Source organism: Passer domesticus, chromosome 11, assembly GCF_036417665.1.
Source record: "Passer domesticus isolate bPasDom1 chromosome 11, bPasDom1.hap1, whole genome shotgun sequence".
Taxonomy (NCBI): Eukaryota; Metazoa; Chordata; class Aves; order Passeriformes; family Passeridae; genus Passer; species Passer domesticus.
The window spans coordinates 32510183-32530376 of NC_087484.1; the positions used below are offsets into that span (position 1 = coordinate 32510183).

General features: G+C 56.0%; 1 protein-coding gene across 2 annotated transcripts; it reads right to left on the reverse strand.

Annotated features, from left to right (window-relative positions):
• Nucleotides 1–4800: 4800 nt before the first annotated feature.
• Nucleotides 4801–10451, reverse strand: LOC135278565 (maestro heat-like repeat-containing protein family member 6). Of its 2 annotated transcripts, XM_064385140.1 has the most exons (15): nt 9751–10450; nt 9386–9450; nt 8951–9283; nt 8617–8765; nt 8212–8359; nt 7819–8003; nt 7599–7736; nt 7204–7318; nt 6895–7032; nt 6487–6663; nt 6208–6363; nt 5946–6047; nt 5630–5732; nt 5299–5355; nt 4801–5028 (listed from the first exon to the last, which is right to left on the reverse strand). In XM_064385140.1, exons 1-15 carry the CDS (start codon nt 9866–9868, stop codon nt 4829–4831), a joined length of 2184 nt encoding a protein of 727 aa, XP_064241210.1. In that variant the 5' UTR covers nt 9869–10450; the 3' UTR covers nt 4801–4828. The 2 variants fall into 2 exon arrangements, with proteins under 2 accessions (XP_064241210.1, XP_064241209.1); XM_064385139.1 differs by having other exon boundaries at nt 6208–6663; nt 9751–10451.
• Between the last annotated feature and the right edge of the window lie 9743 nt (nt 10452–20194).

Sequence of the window (20194 nt, forward strand, 5' to 3'; positions counted from 1 at the left end):
GATCAGAAATATCGGGAAGACAATGATGGTGTGAAGCGCATCTTGCTTTCTTCTGTTCTTTCTGAGGTCCAGCTGTGGACTCCACTTGCCTTTTGCAGAAGTCTTTTAATTCTGGAATAGTGTAGCCAAGAGGTTAACGCTTCAAGCTTTAAAGGCTGTATAAGTGATTAAAAGTACCAATTAGAGTCCTTTCCATTTTGGGATAAGAGGCTTTCCCCCAGGGGATTTGATGTATACCTGGTCCCCAGGCTGGATTTGTGGAGAGGAGCATCCTCTTGCTCCTCTGCTCAAAATGTGTTGATTTATTTGCTGCAGCTGTTGTGTCAGTTGAACAATATGGTTCTGCAGATACCCCTCCCCAACTTGTACAGTATCTTCCCCTTGATAGTAATGCTTATATGGTCTTCTGTACAGTATTTCAAAGGGATTCAGATTTTCTTTTGTTCTTGGTCTCCTGGAATCCATAATAAAGCCAAAGGTAGGGCCTGGGTCAAGGTATGTTGGCCCCTTGTCCAATTTTGACTATTTGTTGTTTTAGCAGATAATTCCTCTTTTCCACTTGGCTGCTGGCCTGGGGCCAATACAGCATGTGTAGGTGCCCGTTGATTTGGAGCTTACTGCAAAGTTGCTGTGCAATATTTGCTAGGAAACGTGGCCCTCGATCAGAGGAGATGTCTAAAGGCACTCTGAACCAGGGCATTATGTTGTTCATCAAAATCTTGACAACTCCTTTGGCTTTATTTCTTTGGGTTGGGAATGCCTTAGGTCACGCTGAGAAGGTATCAGTGAAATGTAAAAGGTATTTATAGCCCCCTTTTCTTGGCAATTCAGAAACATCAACTTGCCAGTGCTGTCTAGGATCTTCTCCTTTGTCTACTGTGCCAAGCTCAACTCTAGTCCTAGTTTGTGGATTGGTTCTAAGACATTATTTCACACCCTTGGGTTACCAGCTTTCCACTAGAGTACAGGTTGCATCTTACTCTTGTCCTTATCAAATAATTATGTAAGGCATCCCCTTCCCACTGTATACAATTATGTTCATCCTTAATTAATTTTCACAATGCTTTTTCAGGTATAACTGTCTATCCCTGAGGAGTTGCAAAAACAATATGTTTCTGTTCTGCTCGTAAATTCCTTGCTAATTCTAGATCTTTCTTATTATACGACATACATCATTGTCATATTGTTCCTTACCTTTGGGAATTAGTGCCTGAACCTCAGCATGGCTTTCTTCTGCTGCTCTTTTTGCAACTTGTTACCCCTTTTGGGGTCTGTTTCTTCTTTCTGATGTCCTTTGCAGTGCATATCTGCAACCTCTTGAGGTACTAGTACTGCCTCCAGCAATTTTAAGATTTCTTCTTGATGCTTAATTTGCTTTCCTTGAGCTGTCAATAATCCTTTTCTTTCCAAACTGCTTCATGGCACCGATTACTCTGAAGGCATACTTGGAATCTGTTCATATATTGATCCTTTTTCCTAAGGCTGGTCAGAAGGTACAGCTTAAAGTGATTTTCTCTGCCTTCTGAGCTGACTTGTCTAGGGCTTCTATCCCCTATTGCTCCATGCTAATTGTATATCCCCATTTTCACTGATCTGCTCTTACAAAGCCACTCCCATCTTTGTACTGAGATTCTGCTCCTGGATTTGGGCTTTCTTTAAGATCTGGGCAGCTGGAATAAAGTGGACTTCATGGTTTTGATAAGTCATGCTACAAAGGTTCCTTGTCTGTCTGGTGAGTGGCCAGGAATGCTGCTGGATTAACTAGAGAAGAGATTAGTTTGGTAATACCACATTGTTCCACCAAAACTGCCTGATGTTTAAGCAATCTGGAGGGTGAAAGCCAACGCTCGCCCACCCTTTTGCTCAAGAAGTGCTGCTACTGAATGTGAGATAAATACAATTATTTGTTGGCCTAGAGTGAATTCTCAGGCTTTTTGGATGTTTGAAACAAGAGCAGCAACTGCTCACAGTCAGGCTGTCCCCTACTCACTTCATCCAGTTGTTTTGAGAAGTACGCTATTGCTCTCTTCTATGGGCCAATTGTTTGGGCCACTACAAGGACTACAATCTCTACGCCCCCTACACAACAAACAAGGGATCAGAGGGTTACAAGGAGCATAGGGCATCAGCCACTTTGCTTTCCCTGCCACTCCTGTCATCGGAAAGTGGAAATGCAGGTAGAGCTACTGTGCTTGGTTCCTGTCAGGTTGTAAATCTCATTCGTGTCAGAGTCACTCTGGCCTTTCTCACCATCTACTTCTTCCTTGTCCTTCACCTGCCAAGCCCCTCCAGGTGACAATGGAAATGCAGTTCCACACATTCACACTCTTTCATATAACACAAAAGGGTTCTTAGGGGCTTTCCCACAAACTAGAAAATTGTCTGAGCGCTTAAGGTGCTCCGAGCATCCAAAAGATATCATCCTATTGCTGGAAAAAAATTCCCAGCGAGGCTGGGAATGAGGTGATCTCTAGGGGACAAAATTACTTTTGAGGAAAAGTCTGAGTAATTTCTAGAGGGCAGATAGAGATAATTATGGGACCAAACCTGAGATAAATGTTAGGGGAAAGAAAGAAAGAACACTTGGGGGGTAAAATCTCAGGTTATCTGACTTCCCAGCACCTCGTCCCTTGCCCCAGCAGGGGAGCTTTGCCCTCCCTGTCCCCAGCCAGCCCAGCCTGAGCACCTCAGGGCTGTCCCCAGACTCCTGATGAGGCCCGGCCTCGAGGGCTTCTGCCGCAGGCCTGGCAGACGCTGTGGGGAAGCGCCAGAGCAACCGGGTGTCAGGAACAAGGCAGCTGCCTGGGGGCTGCTTGTGGCCTCCGACACCCAATTCCTCAGGGCTTCCCAGTGCTCCAGCCCCTCAGGAGCCTCCTGTTGTTCTGCCAATTGACAGAGGCCATTTAAAGGACACCTCACTGGAAATCATGTTCTTATTTTACTGTGAATATTAAGGAACCACAGTGAAAGATGATACATTCAATAAAAATGTGTGCTTGGTTTTAGTGAGAAGCAAAAACAAGCAAGGCAGTGCACCTCAATCAGTACTGTAAGAGAGAAAGGAGAGTGATTTAGAAAGATGCATCACAATTGCCTGAATTGTTTATCATCTTGTAGATCCTCAGTTCCTGGGGGGCCCTGTTTTGCACCAAGGACCTGGAGAACCATTCCCAGCAATTGGGAAAATCCTAGGTGGTCCATCCACCCATAGATGAGGTCTCCAAATTTGCCCCAAAAGTCAGTCCACCTTTCATAGGCCAAAAAGTGCAAGTCCAAGTGACTTGATTATATTTTTAGCCCAGAAACACCTGGAGGTGATGGCACACTTCACAACCAGCAGGGGACACAGCTCGGCCAAAGGCCAGACCTCTGCTGCGAGGGCTTCCCTTAAAATACCCTACAAACAAACCTCTATTCAAGTCAGTTGGGAAAGTTTCTTAAAATGACACATTTCTGCCACATAATTACACAGGGTTATGTGACAGTTTCTTAAGCAGCTGGTTTGGAGTCAAACAGCCAGCATCAAGAGTCCTTGTCATCTATTTGTAGCTACATCACACTTAGGGGGATTTGAAGAAGTTTGGAACGAGTTAGAGACCGGATCTCTGAGTTTTTTAGATGATGCCATTTCTTTTTTTTATTTTTGACACAGACAGGAAGGGTGAGTTTGGCTCACATCTCTACCGCATGGCTCACAAGATCACAAGACTTCTAATTACAAGACCTTTTAAGGATTTATTGGCCAATAAAACACTGCCAACAAGGATATTTTGTTTTGGACCCAATCCTTCAACATTTCGCTTTAGGGACTCATGCTACACTGTAAGCTTCCTTAGCCAATCATGTTATGGCAAACAAACCTACAGCACTGCATTCTCCACTTCTTGTTTACTTTTGTAACTACTTTTATTTTTTCTACATCTTAAAGTCTAAAACTTTAAACTTTCCTCCACTTAGCTTCATGTGTCACTGCTATGAACTCTAAATCCACATTCTCGCTTCCAGCTACTAAATTTGGAAACCTTTTCCAAGGTCTCAGATCAAATCCTGTCTTAAATTTTAAGCTTTGCTTACAAGACCAAAGGTCTGAGAATTCCCTACATTTCGGGTTCCAACAGCACTGATGCAGTGAGTTACAGAGTGCCCAGGACCTGTCTTGTAAGTCAACTCCGTCAGGAACAAGGCGGATGCCAGGGGGCTGCTCATGGCCTCTGACACCCAATTGCTCAGGGCTTCCCAGTGCCCCAGCCCCTCAGGCTCTCCCCCAGCCCGGCCAAGCTGCCCGGCAGCAGCGCCGCAGCCCCACAGGAGCTCCAGAGGAGCCCCAGCCAGAGGCACCTGGGAGCCCTCAGCAATGCAGCCAGCAGCACACGGCCAGGAGGACACGGATGGCGCTTCCTGCCTGCCACAGGCCTTGTGGCCATCTCCAGGCACCGCTCCAGCAGGGATCCCCGCAGCTCCGGCCCTGCCCACCCGCTCTGTCGGCAGCACAAAGGCTTCAGCAGAACCACCACAGGCCAAGGGGCTTCTGGCCATTGTCCCTGCAGCACTGCACGCCTGGGCAGCTGGCTGAGTGCAAGCACCATTTTCCCCCTTCAGGGACCCCTCAGCTTGCTCTGCTGCTGAGCACAAGCATCTTTTTCACCGTTTCCTCTCTCTTGCCCTGCAGATCCTGGGCAGCAAAGAAAAGCTCCTGGGAGTCTGTGTATTATAACACATTCTATATTTACAGAAATTCAAAAGAGGAAAAAAAAAAAAAGAAAAATCTTAAAAGATAAAGGAAAATTCCCACTGGCTAGGATTGCCCCCACCAAGTGTGCCTTGCCCATCAGTTCTCCTCAGAGCTCCGGCAATGCAGCCAGCCGAGCCCTGACAGACGAGGCCGACTCTTCCATGCCCTGCGCAGCTGATCTTGCAGCCTCTGGAAGATGGAATAGTGCCCACGCTGAATTGCCCGGAGGACATGCAGTGTTTGAAGTGCCACCTCTGACACGGCACTGCTCATATCCTCGGTCAGGTGTTCAAGGGCTGCATGAGAGAGGAACAGAGCCACGGTCAGGTCCTGGATCTGCACAGAGACGAGGAGAGCCCCCTGCCAGGGCCATCCCAGCCGGCTCTTGCCATGGCCAGGAGGGAGCAGGGACCAAGGGGATCAGCCCAAAGCGGCAGGCCAGGAATGCCCCACATGGCCCTGAAACCTCTGTGCGTTCAGCCACGGGAGCAGAGCCCTGCACAGCCGGGGCAGGGCTTGTAACTCTCCCTGCCAGTCCCTGGTGTCAGCCCACTGCCCTCACTCACCACTGCAGATCATCAGGAGCTCTCTTGGCTGCCCCCTCAGGTGCCGCCCGGCCATCCCTGTGAACACAGAGCCTGTCACGGCGGCAGCGGCACAGCTCCCTGCCAGCGGCGCTGCCACCGCTGCGGCCACACGCCCTGCTGGCCCAGCAGGGCTCAGCCCGGGCCCTTGCCGCACGCTGCCGCCCAAGGGCACGGCTGCCAGAGGGCGGCAGCAGCGCCCGGGCCAGGCGGGGCTCCACGGCGCCGGGCCCGGATGGCACTGCCAGGGCAGCGAGCGGGGCTGGGGCCGAGCTGCGGCGGGCCGGGGAGGGAGCCCGGCCTCGGGGCTCACCCATGAACCTGATGGCCGCCTCTCGCAGGGGCTCCTGGGGGCTCTCCAGGTAGCGCAGGGCCCGGCGCAGCTGCTCGGCCGCTCGGCTCGTGTCCTCTGCCAGCTGCAGAGAGCGGCAGCAGGGAAGGCTCGGCGCGGGCTCAGCCCCTGTGGCGGGCACTCCCTGCGCCCAGCCCCGGCCTCCCCTGCCCGCACAGCCCTGAGGCGCGGCCAGCAGCCGCTGGTGCCGGGCTCCGCAGGGGGCAGAGGGCCGGCTGCTGCCCGGGGAGCCGCGGGGCCGCCCCGCAGCCCCGCCGGTTCTTAAAGCTGTTCTTACCAAGACCTCGGCAAAGGCCAACAGCTTCTCTGCCTCCACCAGCTCTTTGAGATCCCTCCTCTGCAGGAACCCGGCCGCACAATGCAGCGTTTCCTGAGAGGCCTGGAGAGCAGCAGAGACCCAGAGATAGCCCCACAGCCCAGGACACAGGACTCACATCCCTGTGCCACAGCCTGGAGGAGGCTGCAGCTCGGGATGTGAGCAGGGCAGCCGGCAGCCCAGCCCCCTGCCAGGGGGACACTAGCAGCCCACGAGTCCTGACCTCTGCCACACGCTGATTCTCATCATGGCAGTGGAAGAAGAGTGCAGGAAGGCTCTGGCACACCACTGACTTAAGAGGCTTTTTTCCCTCCTCTGCTACCAAATCCATCACCTTGAAGAAGAGGTCAAGGGAAAGCAACTGCACGTGGCTGTTGTCCTGAATGAAAGAAAAAACCTCAGCGCCATCTACTCCAGGCCCACCTGAAGAGTACAAAAAACCACAGTGCACAAAGTTTCTGGGCAGCACCCAGTGCCCCAGGCTGGGGATACAAAGCCTTACGTGGTCGAAGAGCAGCAGGAGAGCCTCAGCCAGCTTCGGGGCAGTGGTGCTGGATACCAGCATGTCTCTGCTCTTGAGCAAATTAGTGAACACAGAGAGCGTCATGCCGACCAGCTCTCCGTCTGCATCACCCAGCAGCTCCAGAAGGCTTGGAGACAGAGTGCCCATTCTCCTGGCCTGTGTGGAACACAAGGCTGTGCTGGGAAGCCATGGACGGCTGCACCGCCAACAGCGCCCGGGCACTGCGACCCCACCCTGCTGCTGCAGGGCCCACAGGCCAAAGGCCTGCCCCAAAGCAGTGGGGCCGGTGAGGCAGGAGAGCTGGGAGCAGCTGCCTCAGCTGCTGAAGCCCTGCCAGCCCATGGGGCTGCTTTCCCCAGCGCAGCTTCAGCCGCTGCCCCTTCTCACCATCGAGGGATCCTTGCTGAGCACCACGAGGCCTCTGAGTGCCAGGCGACGCCTCTCCCTGCACTCATTCCTCAGGTGCCTTGACATGATCTCCAGGATGCTGTCAGCACATTCCCTCAAGTCCAGGCACTCGAGGACCTGAAAGGCACAGGGCAGTGACAGGGCACCCAGCCAGCAGCAGCCCAGAACCGCACAGGGCTGGGCCAGGCAGCAGCACAGGGCACGGGCACCGTCCCAGGCAGCTGCGGCTACGAGAGGGCAGAGAGCTGGGAGGCAGCTCAGCCAGGCAGCGCTGGCCTTCAGGCTCACCTCCACAAGGAACGCTAGGCCGGGCAGATCCCAGCGTGGCTCCTCCCTGCTGAGCAGCCCAAGCAGACGGAGAGCAATCCCAGAACACAAGGAGAGGGAGACACGGCGCATCTCTCTGGAAGGGGAAAAAAGACACCAAGAGCCTGAGGTGGGGGGACCAAACCTCTGCCAGGACTGACTCACAGAGGTCTGGTCTTTGCCCAGCATCCCTGGAGAGGATGTGAGCGCTGTGGGAGGTGGCCCCTTCGGGGCACCCTCCTCTCCCAGCCTTTTCCAGTCTCCTTGGCCATCCCTCGGTGACAAGGCCCTCTGGCCCATGACCACAGGGACTGTGTGGGGCACCCGGGCACAGGGCACAAATGCTGGGGGCAGTGTGGAGGAGAAGGGGGTCTCACCTGGCCAGCAGACCCACAGCATAGTGCTGGGTGTGAGCACACAGCAGCGTGTCCCAGCCACACTTACGCTCCATATCCATCACCTCCTGGTCACACTCCAGTCGGCAGAGCAGAGCCTTCATGGCCTGCACTGCAAACCTGTGTGCAGAGCAAAGCCCAGGTCACACTGGGAGCACTGGCACTGGCCACAAGGGCATGGGAAGGACAGGAGGACTGGGACCTGTTGGGCTTGCTGGGAAGGTGGTGTTCCTCCTGGCACGCTCTCCAGAAGTTTTCAACTTCCTCTGGTGGCATCTGCTGGGTGGTGATGACAACATGGAAGAGCAGAGCCACAAACAGGCGGGAGGAATGAAGGATCATGGCCTCCTGGCATTTAGGCACAATGACCCAGATCACCAGAGTTGCCTGCAGAAGAAGCAGCCCAAGACAGCGCTCAGTGCCCTGGTGTCCATGGGGCAGGGCCCAAGGGCAGATGCAGGGGGAGCAGTGGGCCTGGTGTCCCCTGAGTCTGCCCCTAGCCCAAGTTTCATCCCAGCGACTGAGGCAGGGAGAGGATGGAGAGCTGCTGGAGAGGCAACCGGGTGGCAAGCAAAGGCCAGTTCCAGAAACTCACAGCCAGGGCAAAAACGTCCTTGTTGTCCCCATCGGAGGTGCATGTGCTGTGCACAGGCCAATGCTCCATCACACAGAGCAGTGTTGCCAGCACCTTCTCCATTGCTGGTCCTGATGTGCCTATGGCTCTCCACATCATTGCAGCAGCTCTGTAGGATCAGAGCTCTGTGTCAGAGGCATCTCAGTCACAGTACCATGCCCTGTGCAGCTGTGGGGGCACAGGTGACAGAGCCCCGGTGCCCTGAGGGGCAGGGAGGGAGCATTGGCAGCAGGCTGGGCAAACAGAGGGGCCCGAGGGTCCTGGAGCTCTCTGCCTGTCTGGCAGAGCCCATTGGACAGGCTGTGATGGGCCACGGGCCCTAAAGGCTGGTGAGCCCTGAGCTCTCAAGGCACGTGGGCCCCGTACCTGTCACACGTTGGGGCACAGTGCAGGAGGGTCAGCGCCACGTCTGCAGGGTGTTCCTCAGCCAGCCTCACAATGTCGCTGTGCAGCCTGGCATCCACAGTGACGTGGGACATGAGACTCTGGTGGATGTTCTTCACCATGGCTGGCACCTGGAGGAGGCATGGGGAAGACCTGGAGCGCTGTGTATGGGAGCAACTTCCCCAGGTTCCCCCCAAGAAGTGCCTCCCTTCCCACCACACTCTGCTCGCCTCAAAGGCTGAGGGGGCCCAGTGACCGAGGCTTGAGGGGACACACGGCCCTGGGAGGCCTCCAGTCCTAGCCCCAGGCTGCTTACCTGCTGCTGATAAGGAACAGCACTCTCCAGGAAAAAATCCACAGTGGAAGCACAAATCTCAGGGGGAGTGGGCATGGCTCCAGTATTTTTCAAGGCCTCAGTCTCTTCATTGTCAGTGTTTGTTATGACTGCATCCTCAGTCCCTGATGTGGGAAGATCCTGTGCCCACGTTTCAGTCCCTGAGGTGTCCAAGTCTTGTGAGAGCCCAGCCAAGTCTGGGCTGACATCAGGCTCTGCCTGGAGCTGGGTCAGCCCCGAGTCAGGCTCAGCTGGGCCCTCAGCTGCTGTGGTGTTGGTCTCTCTACGCCGAATGCGCGGGAATTTTCGTAACATCTGCCAAAGAATAAAGGACAGGGAAGCCAGGGATGCTCCAAGCGTAGTGCTCAGCTGAGCAGGTACAGCAGGCCCAGCCCAGGTGGGCATAGCTGCAGGTACCTGCGCTGTTCTGCGGAAGCGGCCATGGCTGGATTGCTGCTCTTGTGTGCGCTCCACGGCTGCATCTGGCAAAGAGCGAGCGCAGCCAGAGCTGAGGGGCTGCGGGAGAGGCCGGAGAACACAGCCCAGCCCTGTGCTCCCCAGGCAGGGACAGCCCTGGGATGCCCCAGGGGGATGGAGCACGGCCACTGCGGGGTGTCTGCCTGGGCCCTCTTCCGTCCTCTCCATGGGCATGGCCCCAGGGGATGGGGACGGGACGGGACGGGACGGGACGGGACGGGACGGGACGGGACGGGATGGGATGGGACGGAATGGGGCCAGGCTGGCTGCAGGCTCCAGTCCTATGGCCCAGCTCTGCCACTCACCCTCCTGCAGTGTCTGGATCTGCTCTGGCTCTTCAAGTTGCTCTCCTGCAGCAGCTCCAGGGCCTTTCTTATTTTTCCCCCGGAAGCATTTGAACAGGCTGAAAAATCTGCCTGCCATTCCACCTTCCAGCCTTGAAGGCACCTTCTAGAGAGATGCCTCAGGATATTGCCAAGTCAGCAATTTCAGTTGTGCCTTGAAGATTTCTGAGACAGAGAGGTCTCAGGATAGCTGCAGGACAGCAAGTCCTGCACTCTAGTCTTGGGGGCTCCTGCCACAATGACAGGAGATTCCTGGTAAATGACTCAGGTCAGCAAGTCCCACAGTCTGGCCTCGAGGTCAGCTGCAGGAACAACACCTCAGAAAAGCTCCGGGTCAGGCAGGAACGAGTGCGCTGTGCGGGGGCTCCTCACAGCACCGCTCTGCCCCGTCCTGTCCCGTCGCCTGCTCTGAGCGCTGTGGAGTGTTCTTGTCACTGCCAGCTCCTATGTTACCACGTGTCACAAAGGACACACTCCTCCATTCCATGCCACAGTGACCATGCTGCAGCGTGTCACAAAGGGCCCTTGCACACACTGACACCTGCCCTGGGGCCGCCCCCAGCCCACCCAAAGTAGCCCTGGTTGGCAGGAATCCCTGGCCCCAAGTGTCTAAGGCAGCCCGACAGGATCTTTAGGAAGGGCTCAGCCCATCAGCAAACGTTGCCCTGCTCTGCGGGCTCAGGGCAGCAGAAGGAGCCCCCAGGGCTGCCGAGGCAGCCGCGCTGGCAAGGGCATGAGGCCTTCCACGGAAGCTGGCATGGCCTCCTTGGGACATGTCCCGGCTGCTGGCCATCCTAAACCCGCGGCTGTGACAGGCACAGGGAACGTGTGGGCCAGGGCACCAATGCTGCTCTGAGCCCTGGGGCCCGGGCAGCGCTGCCATCAGCAGGTGTGGCAGAGTCCCCGCCCAAGCAGAGCTGCCACCCCCCGAGCCCTGGCAGCGCTGCTGCCCCTCTCCTGCCCCAGAGACCTGTGCCCCGGGGGGCTTCTGTGCCACAGGGAGCCAAAGCCCACGTGTACTTGGGGCTGTGCTCCTCCCTGCAGGGGCTGTTGGCAGCAGCACCCGGAGCACTGCTGCAACACCTGGTGTCTGTGAGAAGGCAGAGGCTGTTAGTCAGTCCTGAAATGATTTGCTCATGGAAGGGATTGGCAGTAGCACCACAACACCATCAGCTGCTGAGTTTCCCTGGACAATTGGATTGTTCAGGGACACTGTCGTGTTTCATTGTGATCTTCTGTCAGTTCTTCTGGGAAAAACACTAGCCCAGTCTGTGATGTTCAGTGCTCCATTTGCTGTGTGTCTGTCTATGTCTTAGCTGATGCAAAGCAAATATTTCCTCCAGACCCAAAGAGCTGTGCCTGAAAATTCACAGAGCTACATCCATTTCTGATTTTTTTAAAAAGTTTTCCAGAGCCCGCTGATCATTTTCAAGGTTTTCAGAGAACCACAGAATAATGAGGTTTTAAGACATGTCTAGGATCATCAAGTCCAACCTATGCCCCAACACTTCAATTAGACTATAGCACCAAATGCCATATTCCACCTTTTTTAAAACACATTCAAAGATTCTGATTCCACCACCTCCCTGGGAAGAACATTCCAGTACTTTATTATTCTTTTGGTGAAAATTTTTTTCCTAATATCCAACCTATACCTTCCCTGACGTATCTTGAGACTGTGTCCTCTTGTTCTGTCAGTCACTGCCCGGTGGAAGAGACCGACCCCCACCTGTCTACAACCTCCCTTCAGGAAGTTGTAGAGAGCAATAGGGTCACCTCTAAGCCTCCGTTTCTCCAGGCTAAACAACCCCAGTTCCTTCAAACATTCCTCATAGGGCTTGTGTTCCAAGCCCCTCACCAGCCTCGTTGCTCTCCTCTGAACGTGCTCAAGCATCTCAACATCCTTCCTAAACTGAGGGGCCCAGAACTGGACACAGTACTCAAGGTGCGGTCTCACCAGCGCCGAGTACAGGGCAACAATGACCTCCCTGCTCCTGCTGGCCACACAATTCCTACTGCAGGCCGGGATGCCATTGGCCTTCTTGGCCACCAAGGCACATTGCTGGCTCATATTCAACCGGCTGTCAACCAGCACCCCCAGGTCCCTTTCCACCTGAACACTGTCCAGCCACACTGTCCCCAGCTTGTTACATTGTAGGGGATTTTTGTGGCCAAAACGTAGAACTCGGCACTTGGACTTATTAAACTTCATGCTGCTGGACTCTGCCCATCCATCCAACGGATCCAAGTCTCTCTGCAGAGCCCTCCTTCCTTCCAGGAGATCAACACAAGCTCCCAGCTTAGTGTCAGCTGCAAATTTACTAATGAAGGACTCGATGCCCTCATCCATGTCGTCTATAAAAATATGAAATAGAACTGGTCCCAGCACAGAGCCCTGAGGGACAGCACTGGTGACTGGCCGCCAGCTGGATGCAGCACCGTTCACCATCACTCTCTGGGCCCAGCCATCCAGCCAGTTCCTAACCCAGCCAAGAGTGCTCCCGCCCAAGCCGTGGGCTGCCAGCTTCTCCAGGAGTGTGCTGTGGGAGACAGTATCAAAGGCCTTGCTGAAGTCTAAATAGACAACATGCACAGCCTTTCCTGCGTCCACCAGGCAGGTCACCTGGTCACAGAAGGAGACCAGGCTGGTCACACGTGGCCTACCCTTTGTAACCCCTGCTGACTGGCTCTGATACCCTGGCCATGCTGTAAGTGCTGTGTGATAGCACTCAGCGTGAACTGTTCCATCATCTTACCTGTTACTGAGGTCAGGCTAACTGGCCTGTAATTGCCAGGATCCTCCTTCCTACCTTTTTTGTAAGCAGGTGTCCCATTGGCCAGCTTCCAATCATCTGGAACCTCGCCAGTGAGCCACGACTCTGGATAAATGATGGAGAGCGGCTTCGCAAGCTCATCTTCCAGCTCCCTCATCACCCTGGCATGGATCCCATCTGGCCCCATTGATTAATGAATATCCAAGTGTCCCATCAGTTCTCTGGCTGCCTCTTCTTGGATAACAAGAGGACCATTCTGCTCCCTGGCACCACCTACCAACCCCTGAGGACAAGCTGTCTTACCACCACAGACTGAGGCGAAGAAGGCATTAAGCATTTCTGCCTTTTCCTCATCTTTAGTCACTAGGTTGCCTGCCTCATTCAATAAGGAACAGAGGTCGGATATACCCTTCCTTTTACCATTAATATATTTGCAAAAACTTTTTTTATTCTTTTTAACAGAAGTTGCCAAGTTAAGTTCAAACTGAGCTCTGGCCACCCTATTTTTTTTCCTACATGCACTAGCAGCTCCCTTAAATACTTCCTGAGAAATCAGCCCCTCCTTTAAAAGACGATACATCTTTTTTTTTATTTCTAAGTTCCTTCAAAACCTTGTTGCTCATCCAGACTGGACATTTGCCTCGTCGACTCATCTTTCAGCACACAGGGACAGTTCTCTCCCTATGCCCTAGGGCACATGCTGCAGAAGTTCTGCTGTTACATTCTTTTGCATTTCCTGAAAGTGACCCGCAATGACCAGTCGATCAAAGCCCTGGGAAAACTTGAACTCCTGTGTGAAGCCAGGCAAAACATTTAAGCCATGAAGTGCCAAGTACGGTCCCTGGTGTCATACCCTGTTCCCTGTAATTGTGCTGATGCCATTTAAAAGGGGTTGCCAATGAAAACAACCTTTTAACAGTTTTGTAATTTCTGCCTTAGCATTCAAATCCTTGACCAGAAAAATCCCATGTTAAATACTAAAGCTGTCATTTTCACCCTGCATTTTAGAGTCTCTGAACAGTTGCACAAGGTTTTTAGTTTTAAACACTACAGAAAAAGTCCCTGGTGCTCAGCTATAACTTTTACATTGGTACATACTCCTGATGATTATTTTAGGCAGGAGCAGCAAACCCAAGAATGAGGCAAACAGGCTCATTCCTGTGTTCTCATGTCCTGCACAGCACTGACTGGGAATTCAAGATTGCATTCAGGAGCCTCAGGGTGCTCAGGAAGGCACAAAAACTTTGGGATGCTGAAATGGACCAGCCTGGGGCCTGTGCCTGGGCTGCACAGGGCTGAGCTCCATCTGGATGCTCCAACAAAGGCTGAATGGACAGAGCATGGCCCACTGGAGACTCCCATTCCAAGTCCTGTGAGCTACACAATTCAGCTGTAACCAGCTGAGTTTTTCATGTCAGCTTGAAATCCAGGAGAGGAAAAGGCAAACATGGAAAAGTGTTCTTCCAGTTCTAGTGACAGCTGTGCCTGCATAGCACCTGTGCCCATGGCAGGGTGGTGGGAACTGGATGATCCTTACGATACTTTGCAACACAAACTGCTCTGGCATTCTCCAAGCTGAGAAGAAAACTCGAATTTTCCTCATGTTGTCAATTGCTGAGCAAACGTGACAGCATCAAAGGAGGCATTGGACTCTAATTTGTCCTTCCATTGCCACCATTCGAACTGCTCAATCCCTATTGTCACTGCAGACCCTGGAATTGGTGGAAGTTCCTGGCTAAGCATTAGACAGTCCAAAGAGAGTAAAAGAAGCACTGACAGAGCCAGAGGAGCTCTTTCTTAGTAAAGAAAACCACATGTTTAGACTGAAAGAGCCTATATTTAGAAGTTCTTGCCAGCACCTTCCAGGACTCTCTGCTGTGCACACTGCGCTTTTCTTGCCCGCGCCCAACAGGCTTTGGAACGCAGAGCACAAGCTGGCTGGCTCTGCCACCAGCACACCCCAAACACGGGCGGAGGAAGAAGCAGCAGGGGCTGTTTTGTGACCATGGCCAAGAGAGACTGGGAGGGTGCCCTCCCTCTGCTCTCACCTGGTTGGCTTTCTGCCTGGGGCTGAGCCTGGGGCTGCCATTCCTCACTTGTGGGGACCAGAACCACAGCCGGGATCCCGGCACTACCTGGCAGCGCTCCAGGCACCGGCACGGTCGCGTGTCCGAGTCTCGGGCACCATGCTGCTGCTTCATTTGCTCTCAGGCACACCCAAAGCTCCCTGTTGAGCCTGGATGGTCTCTGGTTCTGCCCTCCTCCTCATCCTGTGCAGGCATGGAGCACTGCTGTGCTTTCAGGAAGCTGTTCTTGAAAACTGCCAGCATTCCAAGCTCCTTTGCCCTCCATGGATGCTTGCCATGGAATCCCTCACAGCTGGGTTCAGAGCATCCTCAGGCTGGCTCTTCCAAAATCCAGGGGCTCCAGGATGCTCAGCAAGATCTGTAACTGCACAGGGTTGTGGAACTGCACCTTCAGCACAGGGACCGTGCCAGCCTGACCTGCCCTCGTTCCTCTGGGTCTGTGCACAAAACACGGCGTGGCAGAGAACGGCAGCAGGGGCCTGTGTGTCCCAGGGCCCCGGATTTGTTCTGCTTCAGCTCCACAGGGATGCAGGCAAAGTGAAGAAGCCAAACTGTTTAGTAATAGAAGGCGAAGCAAAGGAATGAGCTGGGTGGGGAAAAGGGGAAGGGCAGGATCTGAGGACTAGAGGGAAAGAGCCGTGAAAAGGGAGGGAGAGTGGAGGGAAAAAGAAGGGATGGGCAGAGTCTGAGGGCTGGAGGGAGGGAGCTATCTATAAGCAGGGAGAGGGCTGAAGCCATGCAAGTTTCCCACAGGCTTAGCTGTGCCAATCATCAGCAGTGCCTGGAGCTCCAGCTGGTCTCTTCTGGTCTCAAGGCACTCTCATCTTCCATGGCATTTGCAGGTCTTCAACAAACACTGGTTCTTCTGAGCCAGTTCTGTAACTCTCCAACTGAATATCTGTTTAACAACTATGTTTTTCTGGGAAGGGCTGTCATCTCTCCTCAGGGCTTGAAGGGCTGCAAGGGAGAGGAACAGAGCCACAGTCAGAGCCTGGATCTGTGGGAATCCTAGGAGACCATCCTGCCAGGGCCATCCCACCCAGCTCTGGCCATGGCCACAAGAGAGGGGGTGTCAACTGGATCAGCTGGCCATGAATCTGCCCCCCCCCCCCCCCCCCCCCCCCCATCCCTGAAATCTCTCTGTGCTCTGCCCACGCCACCCCTCATCCACACAGGGAGCGAGGCCGCCACAGCCGGGACAGGGATGGCAGCTCCCTGCCCAGGCACTGCAGCTCTCCCTGCCAGCCCCGCTGTCAGCCCGCTGCCCTCACTCACCACTGCAGATCATCAGGAGCTCTCCTGGCTGCCCCCTCAGGAGCCGCCCGGCCATCCCTGTGAACACAGAGCCTGTCACGGCGGCAGCGGCACAGCTCCCTGCCAGCGGCGCTGCCAGCGCTGCGGCCACACGCCCTGCTGGCCCGGCAGGGCTCAGCCCGGGCCCTTGCCGCACGCTGCCGCCCAAGGGCACGGCTGCCAGAGGGCGGCAGCAGCGCCCGGGCCAGGCGGGGCTCCACGGCGCCGGGCCCGGATGGCGCTGCCGGGGCAGCGAGCGGGGCTGGGGCCGAGCTGCGGCGGGCCGGGGAGGGAGCCCGGCCTCGGGGCTCACCCATGAACCTGATGGCCGCCTCTCGCAGGGACTCCTGTGGGCTATCCAGGTAGCGCAGGGCCCGGCGCAGCTGCTCGGCCGCTCGGCTCGTGTCCTCTGCCAGCTGCAGAGAGCGGCAGCAGGGAAGGCTCGGCGCGGGCTCAGCCCCTGTGGCGGGCGCTCCCTGCGCCCAGCCCCGGCCTCCCCTGCCCGCACAGCCCTGAGGCGCGGCCAGCAGCCGCTGGCGCCGGGCTCCGCAGGGGGCAGAGGGCCGGCTGCTGCCCGGGGAGCCGCGGGGCCGCCCCGCAGCCCCGCCGCGCCGGGGCTCCATGGGCACCCGGCTCGGGCCCACAGCAGCCTGGAGAAGAGCCCGCGCTGCCTCTGGGTGCAGCAGCGGGCGGGGGCACAGCTGCCAGCCCCGCACATTGAGCACCAAGCTCAGGGGATTTCTCCAGACTGAGGATGGGGATTCTCGGTCGTCCTTACCAAGACCTCGGCAAAGGCCAACAGCTTCTCTGTCTCCACCAGCTCTTTGAGATCCCACCTCTGCAGGAACCCGCCGCACAATGCAGCGTTTCCTGAGAGGCCTGGAGAGCAGCAGAGACCCAGAGATAGCCCCACAGCCCAGGACACAGGACTCACATCCCTGTGCCACAGCCTGGAGGAGGCTGCAGCTCGGGATGTGAGCAGGGCAGCCGGCAGCCCAGCCCCCTGCCAGGGGGACACTAGCAGCCCACGAGTCCTGACCTCTGCCACACGCTGATTCTCATCATGGCAGTGGAAGAAGAGTGCAGGAAGGCTCTGGCACACCACTGACTTAAGAGGCTTTTTTCCCTCCTCTGCTACCAAATCCATCACCTTGAAGAAGAGGTCAAGGGAAAGCAACTGCACGTGGCTGTTGTCCTGAATGAAAGAAAAAACCTCAGCGCCATCTACTCCAGGCCCACCTGAAGAGTACAAAAAACCACAGTGCACAAAGTTTCTGGGCAGCACCCAGTGCCCCAGGCTGGGGATACAAAGCCTTACGTGGTCGAAGAGCAGCAGGAGAGCCTCAGCCAGCTTCGGGGCAGTGGTGCTGGATACCAGCATGTCTCTGCTCTTGAGCAAATTAGTGAACACAGAGAGCGTCATGCCGACCAGCTCTCCGTCTGCATCACCCAGCAGCTCCAGAAGGCTTGGAGACAGAGTGCCCATTCTCCTGGCCTGTGTGGAACACAAGGCTGTGCTGGGAAGCCATGGACGGCTGCACCGCCAACAGCGCCCGGGCACTGCGACCCCACCCTGCTGCTGCAGGGCCCACAGGCCAAAGGCCTGCCCCAAAGCAGTGGGGCCGGTGAGGCAGGAGAGCTGGGAGCAGCTGCCTCAGCTGCTGAAGCCCTGCCAGCCCATGGGGCTGCTTTCCCCAGCGCAGCTTCAGCCGCTGCCCCTTCTCACCATCGAGGGATCCTTGCTGAGCACCACGAGGCCTCTGAGTGCCAGGCGACGCCTCTCCCTGCACTCATTCCTCAGGTGCCTTGACATGATCTCCAGGATGCTGTCAGCACATTCCCTCAAGTCCAGGCACTCGAGGACCTGAAAGGCACAGGGCAGTGACAGGGCACCCAGCCAGCAGCAGCCCAGAACCGCACAGGGCTGGGCCAGGCAGCAGCACAGGGCACGGGCACCGTCCCAGGCAGCTGCGGCTACGAGAGGGCAGAGAGCTGGGAGGCAGCTCAGCCAGGCAGCGCTGGCCTTCAGGCTCACCTCCACAAGGAACGCTAGGCCGGGCAGATCCCAGCGTGGCTCCTCCCTGCTGAGCAGCCCAAGCAGGCGAAGAGCAATCCCAGAACACAAGGAGAGGGAGCCACGGCGCATCTCTCTGGAAGGGGAAAAAAGACACCAAGAGCCTGAGGTGGGGGGACCAAACCTCTGCCAGGACTGACTCACGGAGGTCTGGTCTTTGCCCAGCATCCCTGGAGAGGATGTGAGCGCTGTGGGAGGTGGCCCCTTCGGGGCACCCTCCTCTCCCAGCCTTTTCCAGTCTCCTTGGCCGTCCCTCGGTGACAAGGCCCTCTGGCCCATGACCACAGGGACTGTGTGGGGCACCCGGGCACAGGGCACAAATGCTGGGGGCAGTGTGGAGGAGAAGGGGGTCTCACCTGGCCAGCAGACCCACGGCATAGTGCTGGGTGTGAGCACACAGCAGCGTGTCCCAGCTACACTTACGCTCCATATCCATCACCTCCTGGTCACACTCCAGTCGGCAGGGCAGAGCCTTCATGGCCTGCACTGCAAACCTGTGTGCAGAGCAAAGCCCAGGTCACACTGGGAGCACTGGTACTGGCCACACGGGCATGGGAAGGACAGGAGGACTGGGACCTGTTGGGCTTGCTGGGAAGGTGGTGTTCCTCCTGGCACGCTCTCCAGAAGTTTTCAACTTCCTCTGGTGGCATCTGCTGGGTGGTGCTGACAACGTGGAAGAGCAGAGCCACAAACAGGCGGGAGGAATGAAGGATCATGGCCTCCTGGCATTTAGGCACAATGACCCAGATCACCAGAGTTGCCTGCAGAAGAAGCAGCCCAAGACAGCGCTCAGTGCCCTGGTGTCCATGGGGCAGGGCCCAAGGGCAGATGCAGGGGGAGCAGTGGGCCTGGTGTCCCCTGAGCCCTAGCTCAGGTTTCAGCCCAGCGACTGAGGCAGGGAGAGGATGGAGAGCTGCTGGAGAGGCAACCGGGTGGCAAGCAAAGGCCAGTTCCAGAAACTCACAGCCAGGGCAAAAACGTCCTTGTTGTCCCCATCGGAGGTGCATGTGCTGTGCACAGGCCAATGCTCCATCACACAGAGCAGTGTTGCCAGCACCTTCTCCATTGCTGGTCCTGATGTGCCTATGGCTCTCCACATCATTGCAGCACCTCTGTAGGATCAGAGCTCTGTGTCAGAGGCATCTCAGTCACAGTACCATGCCCTGTGCAGCTGTGGGGGCACAGGTGACAGAGCCCCGGTGCCCTGAGGGGCAGGGAGGGAGCATTGGCAGCAGGCTGGGCAAAGAGAGGGGCCCCAGGGTCCTGGAGCTCTCTGCCTGTCTGGCAGAGCCCATTGGACAGGCTGTGATGGGCCACGGGCCCTAAAGGCTGGTGAGCCCTGAGCTCTCAAGGCACGTGGGCCCCGTACCTGTCACACGTTGGGGCACAGTGCAGGAGGGTCAGCGCCACGTCTGCAGGGTGTTCCTCAGCCAGCCTCACAATGTCGCTGTGCAGCCTGGCATCCACAGTGACGTGGGACATGAGACTCTGGTGGATGTTCTTCACCATGGCTGGCACCTGGAGGAGGCATGGGGAAGACCTGGAGCGCTGTGTATGGGAGCAACTTCCCCAGGTTCCCCCCAAGAAGTGCCTCCCTTCCCACCACACTCTGCTCGCCTCAAAGGCTGAGGGGGCCCAGTGACCGAGGCTTGAGGGGACACACGGCCCTGGGAGGCGTCCAGTCCTAGCCCCAGGCTGCTTACCTGCTGCTGATAAGGAACAGCACTCTCCAGGAAAAAATCCACAGTGGAAGCACAAATCTCAGGGGGAGTGGGCATGGCTCCAGTATTTTTCAAGGCCTCAATCTCTTCATTGTCAGTGTTTGTTATGACTGCATCCTCAGTCCGTGATGTGGGAAGATCCTGTGCCCACGTTTCAGTCCCTGAGGTGTCCAGAGGAGAGATGACAGCCCTTCCCAGGCATACATGTTAGTTCAACAGATAGTCAGTGGGAGAGCTGCAGAACTGGCTCAGAAGAACCAGTGTTTGTTGAAGACCTGCAAATGCCATGGAAGATGAGAGTGCCTTGAGACCAGAAGAGACCAGCTGGAGCTCCAGGCACTGCTGATGATTGGCACAGCTAAGCCTGTGGGAAACTTGCATGGCTTCAGCCCTCTCCCTGCTTATAGATAGCTCCCTCCCTCCAGCCCTCAGACTCTGCCCATCCCTTCTTTTTCC

Coding starts and splice junctions, on each gene's coding strand:
- LOC135278565 (XM_064385139.1), bottom strand. CDS start 9,868: ATGGCAGGCAGATTTTTCAGCCTGTTCAAATGCTTCCGGGGGAAAAAT. Junction 9,284..9,385: donor GCTTCCGCAGAACAGCGCAG/GTACCTGCAGCT, acceptor ATTCTTTGGCAG/ATGTTACGAAAATTCCCGCG. Junction 5,029..5,298: donor GCTCCTGATGATCTGCAGTG/GTGAGTGAGGGC, acceptor TCTCTCATGCAG/CCCTTGAACACCTGACCGAG.